At 39.5% G+C, this 14,185-nt stretch overlaps 1 protein-coding gene across 1 annotated transcript in view; it reads right to left on the bottom strand.

The window, feature by feature from the left end:
- The window catches only part of GREB1L (growth regulation by estrogen in breast cancer 1 like), a 147,830-nt gene that overhangs the window by 91,610 nt on the left and 42,035 nt on the right, over positions 1-14,185 (bottom strand). Inside the window, 2 exon segments of the mRNA XM_021096163.1 lie at positions 8,162-8,284; positions 12,993-13,169. Of these exon segments, the coding sequence (XP_020951822.1) occupies positions 8,162-8,284; positions 12,993-13,169 (300 nt within the window).

Here is a 14,185-nt window from a genome sequence, read left to right as displayed (position 1 = left end):
TAAGAATGAAGGTGGATCTTGTCCTCATACCATATACAGAAATTAACCAAAAATAGTTATAGATCTAAATGTAAGAGCTAAAACTATGAAACTCTTAGAAGAAAACGTAAGAATAAATCTACATTACTTTGGTTTAAGCAATGATTTCTTTTTATTTTATTTTTTTTACTTTTTCAGGGCTGCACCTTCGGCATATGGAGGTTCCCATGCTAGGGGTCTAGTTGGAGCTACAGCCGCCGGCCTACACCACGTCCACAGCAACGCCAGATCTGAGCCGCATCTTCGACCTACACCACAGCTCATGGCAATGCTGGATCCTTAACCCACCAGGGAAGGCTAAGGATTGAACCTCATGGATACTAGTTGGGTTCTTAACCCGCTGAGCCACAGTGGGAACTCCTCCTTATCCTCTTTATGTAATAGTTGGGTAACTCTCTGCCTGAAAAATCACTGGGATTAAAAAACAAAACAAGACAAAAAAAAAAAAAAGACAAAAAACACAATTTCTAAAAAAGTAGCCATTTAAGTAGCAAGAACCTCCATATGCCGAGTTTGAATTCTGATTCTGCCACTTTTTTTTTGCCAAATACTAACCTTTTCTGAGATTCTGCAAAAAGGTACTACAACCTACCTCATGGTAGCAATGAACATGTTAGCAAGTGCCTAGAAAACAGTTGATATTCAATAAACATTTGTTGTGCTAAATTTTGTTAAGGGTTTTCCAGACGTTGGAGAACTTAAATCTTTACAAGCTTTCTTTTTGCCCTTGGTACCTGTATTAAACTTAGACTACATAATTTGCTTCACTTTCGAGTAAAGCACATGGAACCTATTTTCATATTAAACTGCAATTAGACTAATGTCCTTCTAATAAGACACAATACTTCCATTAGTGCACTCTGAGACTGCATCATTTACTTATGTCATCCAATGAGACTAACACTTAATTAAAACATAATTCTCCCTAAAATTAATATTAAATCAGATATCTTCCTAACCTATTCTTATGCTGTTGATTTTTTAAACTGATTTACCAAGGTAAACAGTTACCAAGGTAACTGACAATAAACTGCACACACAAAGTATACAATCTGATAAGTTATGGCCTATGTATATACTTGTGAAATACTCACCACAATCAAAACAGTAACATATTTATCACTTCCAAATCTCCTTGTGACTCCTTGTCACTCTTCTCTCCTGTCTCCCTTGCTCTCCTATCTCCAAACAATCACTGGTCTGCTTTAGATTAGTTTGCATTTTCTAGAGTTTTATACAAACAGAATAATAGAGTATTCTTTTTCATTTGTCTGGCTCCTTTCAAGTGAATTGTTACCTTAATTATTTTGATATCCATCCATGTTGTTATGAGTATCAGTAGCTCATTACTATTTATTTATTTATTTATTTATTTATTTTGGCTGTGCCCACCACATGTGGAAGTTCCAGGGCTGGAGATCGAACCCACTGAGAGCAAGGCCAGGGATTGAACCCGAAACCTCATGGTTACTTACTATTTGGGTTCGTTAACCACTGAGCCACGATGGAAACTCTGAGTATTACATTTAGATCTCTGGCCCGTTTGAGTTATTTTGGATATGGTAGAGGATATGCATTGAAGTGCATGTTTTTGGATATTGATATCCAATTATTCCAGAACCACTTATTGAAAAGGTATCCTTTCTTCGCTGCATTGTTTTGTGCCTTTGTTAAAGGTACATACATGTGTGTTTATTTCTAGACCTTTCTGTAGAAATCTATTGATCTATTTGTAGCATATCTATTTGTAGTATATCTTTACACAAGTACCATACTGTTCTGAGTATTGTCACCTTACAATAATCCTTGAAATCAGATAGCATTAACCTTCCCACTTTTTTCTTTTTTCAGAGTTGTTTTGGCTATTTTAAGTCATTTGCATTTCCACATGAATGAATTACCTTCTCAACTTCTAACAAAATGGGAAAAAAAAGCCTCTGAGATTCTCAGTTGGATTGTGTTGAATCTATAGGTCAGTTTGGAGAGAACTGACATCTTATGTAAGATTAGTCTTTCAACCCATGAACAAGAGATATCTTTCTAATTTATTCAGGTTTCCTTTACTTTCAGCATGGTTTTCTAGTTTTCAGGGCCACAGTTATTCCACATCCTTTATCAGATTTATCCCTAAATATTTTTGTTTTCATGCTATTATAAATGGCATTTATTTTAAAAATCTTATTTCCGATAGTTCATTGCTGATATATCAAAATACAAGTGGTATTTGTATACTGATTTTATATCCTGCAATATTGCTAAATTCACTTACAAGTCTAACAGCATTTTTGTAGTTTTCATTGGATTTTCTCCATAGTTAATCTATTGTCTATGAATAAAGGCAGTTTTACTTCTCTTCCAAACTGGATTTTTTTTTTTTTTCTTGTTTGAATGCACTGGCTAGAATCTGCAGAACCTGCAGTACAACACTGAAAAGAAGTAGTAAGAGCAGTCATGTCTGTCTTGCTTTGATCTTAGGGAGAAGGGACTTTTCAATTCCTTGTAAAGGACTGACATTTTCTTCTATCTGGTATCATTGTCCATCTATATGAGTGATTTCTTTTAGCATTTTTCACAGTGTTAATCTACTGATGATGAATTCTTCCATATTTTTTATGTCTGAAAATATATTTCACCTTCATTTTTTTCTCACGGCCTTAACTGAGGCATATGGAAGTTTCCAGGCTAGGGGTTGAATTGGAGCTGCAGCTGCCAGCCTACGCCACAGTCACAGCAACTCTTAGCTGCATCTGTGACATACGTCACAGCTTATGGCAGTGCTGGTCCTTAACCCACTGAGCAAGACCAGGGATCAAACCCGCATCCACTTGGATACAAGCCAGGTTCTTAACCCACTGAGCCACAATGGGAACTCCTTCATTTTTGAAAAGCATTTTTGCTGAGTACAGAATTCTAGGTTTACAGTTCATATCTTTCAGCACTTTAAAGATGTTGCTCCTCTGTCATATATATATATTTATTTATTTTGGCTGCACCCACAGCATATAGAAGTTCTTGGGTCAGGGACTGAATCTGAGCCACAGCGTCAACCTAGGTGCCATAGCTGAGGCAATACCTGATCCTTAACCCATTGTGCTTGGGCCAGAGATTGAACCCATGCCTCAGTAGTGATCAGAGCTGCTCTAGAGACAACATAGAATTCTTAATTCACCGCACCACAGTGGGAACTCCTCCTCTGTCTTATTTGTATTGTTTCCCATTAGAAATATAATGCCATGCTTATTTTAATTCCTCTGTGCCTAATGCTCTTTTTTCCCCTCTTGCTGTTTTTAAGATCTTCTCTTTATTTTATTGGTTTTAAGCAATTTTATTATGATGTGCTTTGTTGTGGTTTTTTACATGTTTCTGTGCTGGGGGTTTACTGAACTCCTTGGACCTGTGGGTTTATAATTTTCATCAAGTTTGGAAAGTTTTTATTCCTGGCCCTGTGTGAATGCTGGGCACTGTTCTCTCTAATTCTTCTGGATAGTACTTTTTACCAGCCTTGAGTAGTTTCCTCACATGCATGCATCAGTCAGTACTATGAACATTTCAGCTGACCTGCACAACTCTAGGGTTCTCTCTCTTCCTTCTGGTACTTGGTCCAATGAACTTTAGCTGTTTTGGTCTCCCAGTACTCTCTTTGTTGTGAGAGAATGCTATGATTTATTTGATTGTTTCTATATTAAAAGGTTGCTTCTCCTTTTTTGTTAATATAAAGAATAACTTCAGTGAATATCTTGATTTTCCTTTTAGGTTATTTTCTTGGCTATGCCCTCTGAGGTAAGATTACTAGAGTAGAGAATATAAATATTTTTAATGGTCCTGTTACATATTGCCAAATTGCTTTCTTAAAAGGTCATATCACTGTTTACCTCTACCAGCCTGTCTAAGATTGTCAATTTTTTTTCTTTTTTAAGGAAATACATCCACGGCATATGGAGGTTCCCAGGCAAGGGGTGGAATCAGAGCTGTAGCCACTGGCCTTCACCACGGCCACAGCAATGCCAGATTCCAAGTCGCATCTGTAACCTACACCACAGTTCATGGCAACACCAGATCCTCAATTCACTGAGCAAGGCCAGGGATTGAACTTGTGTCCTTATGGGTGCTGGTCAGATTCGTTTCTGCTGAGCCACGATGGGAACTCCTGAGATTGTCAGTTTTACCATATCCTTGCCAGCACTGTGTATTATCACTTAGAATGAAATATTGTGACTAATGTAACTGGAAAAAATGACTTTTCCTTATTATTACTTACAGTTTCTTCATTTCTACAAAATGGGTCATTCTTCCTTATATTTGCTAAAGAGCTGCATTTTCTCTTTTGCAGACAGAAGTCTCACAGGCACATTCATGGCCCTGTCTCAGAGGAATATGGTCATTGGCCTTCATCCCTCTCTCTCACATGCATTCATTCATCAAATGTTTATTGAGCCTCTTCAGCAGGCTAAATACTATGCTAGGCTCTGGTGGTAGAATAGGGGAAGAAGGCAAAGATACAACCCCTGCCCAAGGAATTGACAGTGTAAAGGAAAAGCCTACATGTTCTCAGCACCTCATTGGGAGTAGGCAAATCTGCCAGTCAAAGGGTTCCCACCACATCTGGAAAAAGAAGACTGTTTTGCCAAAGTAATAATTTGAATAATCATGAGAAACTAAGTTTATAAAAACCTGTTAGAGGAATTTTTTATTATTCTGATTTCAAGGAAGTGTAGCAGCTAAAGGCTACACTTTTGACAAATCAAAAGAGGAAAGGGACAAACAAACTACATTTAGGGTCAGTTAAATGATAACGGAAACTGTTTTCTAAACGGCTGTCACCAGGGATAGAGGAGTTGTATGGGGAGTGATGGTGGAGGGGGGTGGATGGAGACAAAATAACAAGGTCTGGACTGGATGTGGTGCATCATGAAATATTCTGGACAGACAGAGGGCAGCGTGAGAGCTCTAAACTCTCAGAAGGCAAAGGAGAGAAGGCCAAGAGGTTGCAGGGAAGGGAAAATTTTGAGCACTTAACGCTTTCTCTTAGGGTTGGCTCTGCCCCTTGAATTGTCATTTTATTACTAAATTGTAAGAGTTCTTTGTAAATTTTGGATACAAAAGCTTTATTAAATATATGTTTTTCAAGTATTTTTTCTAGTCTATCACTTGTCTTTTAATTTTTATAATGTTGTCTTTTGAAGTGTAAAAGTTTTGAATTTTGATGAGTTCCATTTTATGAATTTTTCCAGAAGAAAATCCTTGTATTTATAACCAACTGATTTTTTGATAAATGAAATTCACTGACAAAATGATAGCGTGTTCAATAGGTGGTGCTGGGACAACTGGATATCCACATTCAAAAAGATGAACTTAGATGTTCACCTCATACCATACCCAAAAATTAACTCAAAATGACTCATAGACATTAATACAAGAGATAAAACAATAAAACTTTTAGAAAAAAACATGGAAGAGAAACTTTCAAGATCTTGGGTTAGGAAAAGTTTTTTTTTAAATCTACTCTTGAATTCCATGAATGTGCCTGGTGTATGCATATTACACAGTTAACTACATAATCACTTTCAGTCAAAAGCATAAACTATTTACTGGGATCATTGGCTGAAATTTGAGTTCTCAGTGACACAAATATGTTGAAAGAAAATATGCAAAAGATAAGAGGCAAGCCAACCAGAACAGAATGTCCAGAGCTTGGCAGGTGGAATGTGAGACAAAGCTGTGTAAATAGTAAATTAATCCCTTCTTCAAATACTTTGCAATGTGTATACCTACATTGCAGGCCAAGAAATGTTAATTATAGGCAGCTACTGATGGAAGATTAAGAAGGCAATCTCCTAAAGAAGGATGAATATCTATCATCTCAGGAGATGCTGCATTCTCTAATGCTTGCAATACTATCACAGGCTAATGTGAAATTCTTATAGTCTACTTTATTGACCATATGTAAGAAAAATAATTGTTGAAGACTCCATAAACATAATTTGTCAAGAAGAAAGTTTAGACACAAAGCTTTACTTTTAAAGGCATTATTGTCCATTAAGTTCTCTGGATAGCACCTAAAGTTAATTGTTCATTTCACAGTCAAATGACCATGCTCACCCCAACAAGGGACACATGAGAATATTGGCACAGTATGTGGCCACTTGTGTTCATTGTGAATCAGTGCCTTGCCTATGTCTCTTCATAGGCAACTGTGGGAGACTTTGCTAAAGCCTGAATCTTGAATTCCTGTCTTCAGAGCAGTATTCATTTTCAAAATACATTTCCACATATCGTTCTTCTATCTTTTTTTTTTTTGTCTTTTTTTTTTCTTGCTATTTCTTGGGCCACTTCCGCGGCATATGGAGGTTCCCAGGCTAGGGGTCTAATCGGAGCTGTAGCCACAGGCCTACGCCAGAGCCACAGCAACGCGGGATCCGAGCCGCGTCTGCAACCCACACCACAGCTCACGGCAATGCTGGATCGTTAACCCACTGAGCAAGGGCAGGGACCGAACCCCCAACCTCATGGTTCCTAGTCGGATTCGTTAACCACTGCGCCACGACGGGAACTCCTCTTCTATCTTTTATACAAGAGGTTTTTAAATCAGCAGAGCCAGCAGCCAAGTACTGAAACCCTGCCTATGGCACCTGACAAGGGCCTGAGAACATAATATACACTTGGTAAATTTTTGTTGGAATGAAGTAAATACTCAGTTTTAATGCTGTGGTTGTAAAACTGCATTTCATTAGCCCCAAGTTCTTTTTTTTTAACCACTGAGCCACGACGGGAACTCCAAAAGTTAGACTTTTAAAATCCAGATGGAAGTTCCTGCCATGGTGCAGCAGAAACGAATCTGACTAGGAACCATGAGGTTGTGGGTTCTTTCCCTGGCCTTGCTCAGTGTGGGTTAAGGGTTTGGCATTGCCATGAGCTGTGGTGTAGGTCGCAGATGAGGCTCGGATCTGGCATTGCTGTGGCTGTGGCTGTGGCTGGCAGCTGTAGCTTCTATTAGACCCCTAGTCTGGGAACCTCCATGTGCCTCAGGGGGCCCTAAAACGCCAAAAAAAAAAAAAAATTAAAAAAAATAAACCCAGGATGAAATGGATTCAGTTGAAGTGCCCAAAATATAGTTAGCTTTATAATCACTCCAATTGTTGCTAACATATTGTAATAATCACTTCCATCTTGAAATTAAGTAGAAACGATTTACCAGCCCATCAACGCCAGATCCTTAACCCACTGAGCAAGGCCAAGTATCAAACCTGAACCCTCATGGATACTAATCAGGTTCATTATTGCTGAGCCACGACAGGAACTCCCCACAAATTCTTTGAAAATTCTTTTCTTCTTGCCTAAGATATAACCTAGACTGGTTCTAAATGATTTTCTCCAATACTATCTGCAGTGATTATTTCAGTTATAGCCCTCCAGCCCTTTAGCCGCCTGGAAACAGTCCCTCTGGAGTCTTATCCCTGTCCTGAGTGGAATCCCCTATACTGGAGGAATTTTCAGAAGCTTAGGCTAGTAATTTATCTGTTCAGTATCAGATCAGCCATTCTGCTGATCCTGCTCTGATACTGTAACCTAGTTTCAGGCACTAAAATTTTATCTGGTTATTTGTACCCAAGTCCCTATCTTGTACTACCTGAAACCTGATCCTAGATTCTTCCATTGTGATCCTCAGTCCTACTGAGGACCTTACTTGCATCCAAGTTGGTGCAATAATGCCTATAACATCAAGCAAGTTTACTGGAGCCCTACCCTAGAACTTCAGTCTTCATGAGTGTGTCTCCAATACATGCTATCTGATAGCCATGATCAGACTTCTCTCATGTCTGGATTTCTACTTATTGTCTCCTGTGAGACTCCTCAAGAGACAGGTCCTGTGCTTGAGCTAAATTCCCTACCAGCTGTAAGTTCCTTTCCCCATGTCTCGCCTAGCATGGGCAAGGCTGGGATTTGGGGTCCTGGTCACCCACAGACTGAGCCTTCTCAAGGCTGAGTTCTAATTCTAATAGTAACTCAAATAATACCTCTATTGAAAAAGATCTCTAGTCAAACCAGCCAATAGTAAGTTCAAAAAGCCTCTCATTAAATATATATCTGCTGCTTGAAATTCCGAAAGAATATAACCCCATACCTGTCTGAATGAATCCTGATTTGTATCCATTTGTTGTGCCATTTTCTGGGGTCACACTTGATGACACTGAAGAATTTGGTTTAATGGAGTGGCAAGTGGTAGAGGATTGTCGGCTTCTACATTCTAGAAAGGAGTAATAATCGCATTATGTGAGGAGAAGAATATTCTGTTAAAACAGGTGATGGGGACACAATCCATAAGAAAATCTCTAAAGTAAACTGCTGTTCCTTAAGTGGCAGCCACTTTCTGTAACAGATCCCTGACTCCAACAGAATGTTCAAGCTGAGCTGGTGAACACAATTTGTTTTCCTAAGGCCAGATGTCATGTTTGAAAGGCAAAGAAATGATTCCAGAGAACAATCTCACTTTTGTTCCTCACAGACTAGTTCCCAGGAGAAAAATTACTCATAACCAATATAGTCATGCTAGATTTATGGGTAAGACTGAGGCTAAAAATATCAATAATTTATAAAAACATAATAAGCTTTCAAGCACCAGTTAACCTCCTGTCCAGGATTGATTTAAATGTAGAATAATAACCTAGAGTCCATCCAGGCTGCCTTCAACGTTAATTTATGTCTAAAAACAGAAGCGAAGAAAAATTTATAGGCAGAAGAGAAAAATGAGAAATTCTTGAATTCTATATTATTCTCAGTTTTTGTTTTTGTTTTTTGCCTTTTTTAGGACCCTACCTGAGGCATATGGAAGTTCCCAGGCTCAGGGTTGGAGCTGGAGCTGCCAGCCTACACCACAAACACAGCCACCAGATCCAAGCTGCATCTGAGACCTACACCATAGCTCACGGCAACACCAGATCCTTAACCCACTAAGTGAGGTGAGGCCAGGGATTGAACCCGTGTCCTCATGTATACTAGTCGGGTTTGTTACCAATGAGCCATGATGGGAACTCTCGTTCTCAGTTCTTATTAAAGGTGGACAATATAGAAGGTGATCACTGATCATGCACCACCAAGCTTCATTTTATTTTATTTTATTTTATTTTATAGAAACGTTTATTCTTCAGAGAAAAACACAGCAGCACCTTGAGCTTTTTTGTTGTTGTTGTTTGTTTTTTTGTTTTTGTCTTTTTGCTATTTCTTTGGGCCACTCCCGCGGCATATGGAGGTTCCCAGGCTAGGGGTCTATTGGAGCTGTAGCCCGGGGCCTACGCCAGAGCCACAGCAACTCGGGATCCGAGCCGCGTCTGCAACCTACACCACGGCTCATGGCAACGCCGGATCGTTAACCCACTGAGCAAGGGCAGGGACCGAACCCGCAACCTCATGGTTCCTAGTTGGATTCGTTAACCACTGCGCCACGACGGGAACTCCAGCACCTTGAGCTTTAAGCCAGTCCTGTGAATTTATTTTCCTCATCAGCTGTCATTTAAAACCTATAGACTTGATAGTCACCAGGACACTATTCTGCTGTTGTAATTGGGGTTTCTTTGATTACTCGTTGCACTGAGTTGAATGAGAGTCTTCCCAAAATTCTTGTCCACCTGGAACCTCAGAATGTGACCATTTGAAAAGGTCTTTGCAGGTGGTAAGGTAACTGGCTAAGATGAAATCCTACTAGATCAAGGTAGATTCTAAATCTGATGACTTGTCCTCAGAGACAGAACACACAGAGAGAACACATGAAGATGGAGGCAGACGGAGTGATGCATCCACCAGCCCAGGAATGCCAGGGACAGCAGACTGTCAGTAGGAGCCAGGAGGAGCCTGGACCATGTTGTCCCCCTAGAGCCTCCAGAAGGAACCAACTCTGCCCTCACCTACAAATTTCAGACGTTTAGCCTTTAGAGTTGAATCAATTTGTTTAAGCCACCATGCTTGGTAGCCAGCCCCAAGAAACAAATACACTAGTAAAAAATTTTTCTTGGAGTTCTTGCAGAGGCACAATGGGTTAAGAATCTGACTATGTGGCTCAGGTGGCTGTGGATGTGTGGGTTCGATCCTTGGCCAGGCACAATTGGTTAAAGGATTTGGCCTTCTCACAGGCATGGTTCATATTTGATCCCTGGCCAGAGAACTTCCATATGTCACGAGTGTGGCCATAACCAAGCCTCATTTTAAGTGAGTTGATATTAATTAGGCTATGGTGTAATATATATATATCTACATATATATATATATAGATATATATATTTTTTGGTCTTTTCTAGGGCCCCACCCGCGGCATACGGAGGTTCGCAGGCTAGGGGTCCAATCGGAGCTGTAGCCGCCGGCCTACACCAGAGCCACAGCAACGCAGGATCCAAGCCCATCTGTGACCTACACCACAGCTCATGGCAACACCGGATCCTTAACCCACTGAGCAAGGGCAGGGATTTAACCCGAAACCTCACGGTTCCTAGTCGGATTCGTTAACCACTGAGCCACAACGGGATCTCTGGTGTAATATTTTATTTTTTTATTTTATTTCATTTTATTTTTGTCTTTTTGCTATTTCTTGGGCCGTTCCCGTGGCATATGGAGGTTCCCAGGCTAGGGGTCGAATCGGAGTTGTAGCCACCGGTCTACGCCAGAGCCACAGCAACTCGGGATCCGAGCCGCGTCTGCAACCTACACCACAGCTCACGGCACCGCCGGGATCGTTAACCCACTGAGCAAGGGAAGGGACTGAACCTGCAACCTCATGGTTCCTAGTCGGATTCGTTAACCACTGCGCCACAACGGGAACTCCTTTTTTCTTTCTTTCTTTCTTTTTTTTTTTGGTGTAATATTTTAATACTACTTTGTACTGATTCTGGTGGAAAGTGAATACTGTGACAACCTGTGGGGCTATAACTTCCAGGTAAAGTATACTATATGTTATCTTAGTCTTTAAAGATAGCATGTGAAAAAGAAACACAAATGGTTGTAAATGACAAAGTTAATTATAGTGGGTCCTTTAGAGAGTTTCCAAGTTTATCAGATATGTGCAAAATTTAGGGACAGTCTTCTATAACCTTCCATGAAGAACTACTATATTATGGCTGAGAAGGATATCTCCACATTACCTGTATTACATACATATATGTAGATTGATATATTTGTAAATATGTATACATACATATATACAATTCCAATTCCAGAGTAGCAATGGCTGTAAGTGTGAGGCTTCAGACACCACCCACGATTATTGTATCACAAATTATTTCATTAATGTTATGGAAAGATGAATTGTCACTGAGCACTAAATAAGAACTTAAAAATATTTTACACAACCAAAATAAAAGCTAAAAAATGGCAGTTAAAAGGCAGCGATGTGATACTTATCCTACTTTTACTCTTTTATTAGGGTTCATGACATTTAAAATGATTTTTCTAGAGGAAAATTCTTTAGACTTTATCAGGATAAGAAGGTATTGATAATCCACCATGCTTATCATTCTGTGGTCACAAGCATTAAGTTCTGATGATCCTTGGCTCAGAACATGTGGCCATTTCCTAAGGAGTTAGATAATTTCTCCACAAATGTAACCAAGAGTAATTATGGTGAAGGACTCTGAGACAACTCTGCAGTTGTCATTTGGATTTATTATGCTATTTTTTCATAGTCAGACCAAAATCTTGCACAAACAACAAACACAAACATTAAAGACAATTATTCCATTATCTTTAACAATATAATATTAATAATGGAGGGAAAAACCTCAGCATCTAAGAAACTGCTCAAAAGAGTAAGGATTAGATGTTCTATGGCATTAATTAAACAATGAGCAGAACTTGTGACAAATCCTGTCAACCACAGGAGATGTGAGGTTTCAACTGGATTCATTTCTATAAATAAGTTAGTTAAGTTCTTCCTAATTGAAGAGAAACAAAACTTCATCAACCTAATAGTGTCTTTCCCTAGGTATTAAGAAGACAGCATTGGAGTTCTTGTCATGGCTCAGTGGTTAACGAACCTAACTAGGATCCATGAAGATGTGAGTTCTATCTCTGGCACTTGCTCAGTGGGTTAAGGATCCAGTGTTGCCATGAGCTGTAGTATAGGTCGCAGATGCAGCTTGGATCCAAGTTGCTGTGGCTGTGATGTAGGCCGGCAGTTGTAGCTCCAATTCGACCCCTAGCCTGGGAACTTCCATATGCTGCATGTGCGGTCCTAAAAAGAAAAAAAAAAAAAAAAAGAAGAAGAAGAAGAAGAGAGCATTATTTATTCTAAAGTTTGTTTAGTTCTAAAAGAAAAATAATATAGGGAGTTCCCATTGTGGATCAGTGGAAACAAATCTGACTAGTAACCATGAGGTTATGGGTTTGATTCTTGGCCTTGCTCAGTGGGTTAAGGATCCAGTGTTGCCGTGAACTGTGGTGTAGGTCGCAGATGCAGCTAGGATCCCGCATTGCTGTGGCTATGGTTGTGGCTGGCAGCTGTAGCTCTGATTAGACCCCCTAGCCTGGGAAATTCCTATGCATCATGTGCGACCCTAAAAAAAAAAAAAAAAAAAAAAAAAGGTAAAGAAAGGAAAAATATAAATGCTTGAGAATTACCAAAGAACCCACATAAAGTAGAGAGAGTGTCTGACCAGGACACTGACACTTTGAGGTCCTCTCTAAATAACAGAAGAGCTTGAAAGAGTCCATTTTCCCCCTTGGTGCTGCAGTCCCCACTCCTAAGAGACACATGCAAGGAGACACACACTTTCCCAAACTTGAGGAGTTTCTGTTAAAAACAGAAAGGAGTGAGGTAACCTGCCAGAGGGCTTTACATTTTTGGAGAGTCTTCTTAACTTGGGATATTGTTCGATTCCACACCTGAATTCTGAACCCTGTATGGGTCACTTGTCAATGTCATAACTTCCACATTCCCTTACCATTCCCTCTCAGAAGCTGACAGACACTACCTTTCCAGCAGATAAGAGGTCCCTTCGACAGTACACCCTGGGAGCTTCTGACTAGGTAGTACTTTAAGTGCTTCTGCTTCTTTGGCTGGGTGGTGAGCTTCAAGTTAATGTGGTTGGAAAATTCTGTGAAATACCGAAATCCTCTTTCTCCACAGCCGATACAGTTTCCAGAAAACCCTGAAAGGAAGAAAAACAAAGTTACTGGTAGCTTTGTACACTGTTACAATATTTTTACGTATAACAAGCATAGAAATATTCACTCTTTGGTCTGATAGCATCCTAATTTCAAGGAAATAATTCAAGAGAAAAAAAAAAGTTACCAAAAAAAAAAAAAATTAGTAGTTATTTTAAAACGGTGAAAGACTGAAAATAACTTAAAAATTTGAAAATGTTCTAAAAGGATATTCTCTGAAAGGATAATGGTTAAAGGAAATAGAATGGACAGTATCATATGATAGAATTAATGTAGCTGACATAAAATTATGAAATATTTTGGTCCTAGAGATAGATGTCTGTTATTTCTTTCCTACATATTCCATTCTTAACCTACTGGCCCTGGTTCTTGACCCTAGCCACTATGTGGACTTGACTCCACATAGCTGACTAGACTATGGATGACTATTTGACCCAGTCAGGTGGTACCGAGCCCTGGATATTTAAGGTTTTGTAAAATCGGAACCCAAGTTGGGGTTATGTCAGCTAGGGTGTGGGAGAGAACAAACTGAATTGTGAAGAGGAAGGTGGTCTCCAGATAGGACAGCCCAGACAGAGATGTGTTTCCATCCCAAACCCCCAACACATCCCCCACCCTACAACCTCCCTCCCCAAAGAGATAGATTGCATTTGGAAGCATTTGTCCAATCACTTAGGGCATTGTCAACTTTCTAATTTCTAAGAGCTCCACCTGTGCTTTTCTCAGTTACCTGAGAGGTCAATTTCCTCTCTAATCAACCCCTCTTTATTCAAATGAGTTTATTATTCATTTAGATTTAACATGCAAACAATTCTACTCAGGTTAATCAAACAAAATAAAACTTGAGTGATCTTCTTGAAGAAGATGGGGAAAGAAGAAATGAGGAAGGTTGGGAAGATAAGAGGTCAGCCTTTACTTGATTGGCAGTCAACTTTCCTGTCTCCCTTATTACAGACAAGGAATGAGGGCATTTCACATTGCATAAGCACAATGCCTCTAT

The sequence above is a fragment of the Sus scrofa genome, chromosome 6 (genome assembly GCF_000003025.6).
Source record: "Sus scrofa isolate TJ Tabasco breed Duroc chromosome 6, Sscrofa11.1, whole genome shotgun sequence".
In the NCBI taxonomy this organism is placed as follows: Eukaryota; Metazoa; Chordata; class Mammalia; order Artiodactyla; family Suidae; genus Sus; species Sus scrofa.
This window is presented reverse-complemented; position numbering and strand designations above follow the sequence as displayed.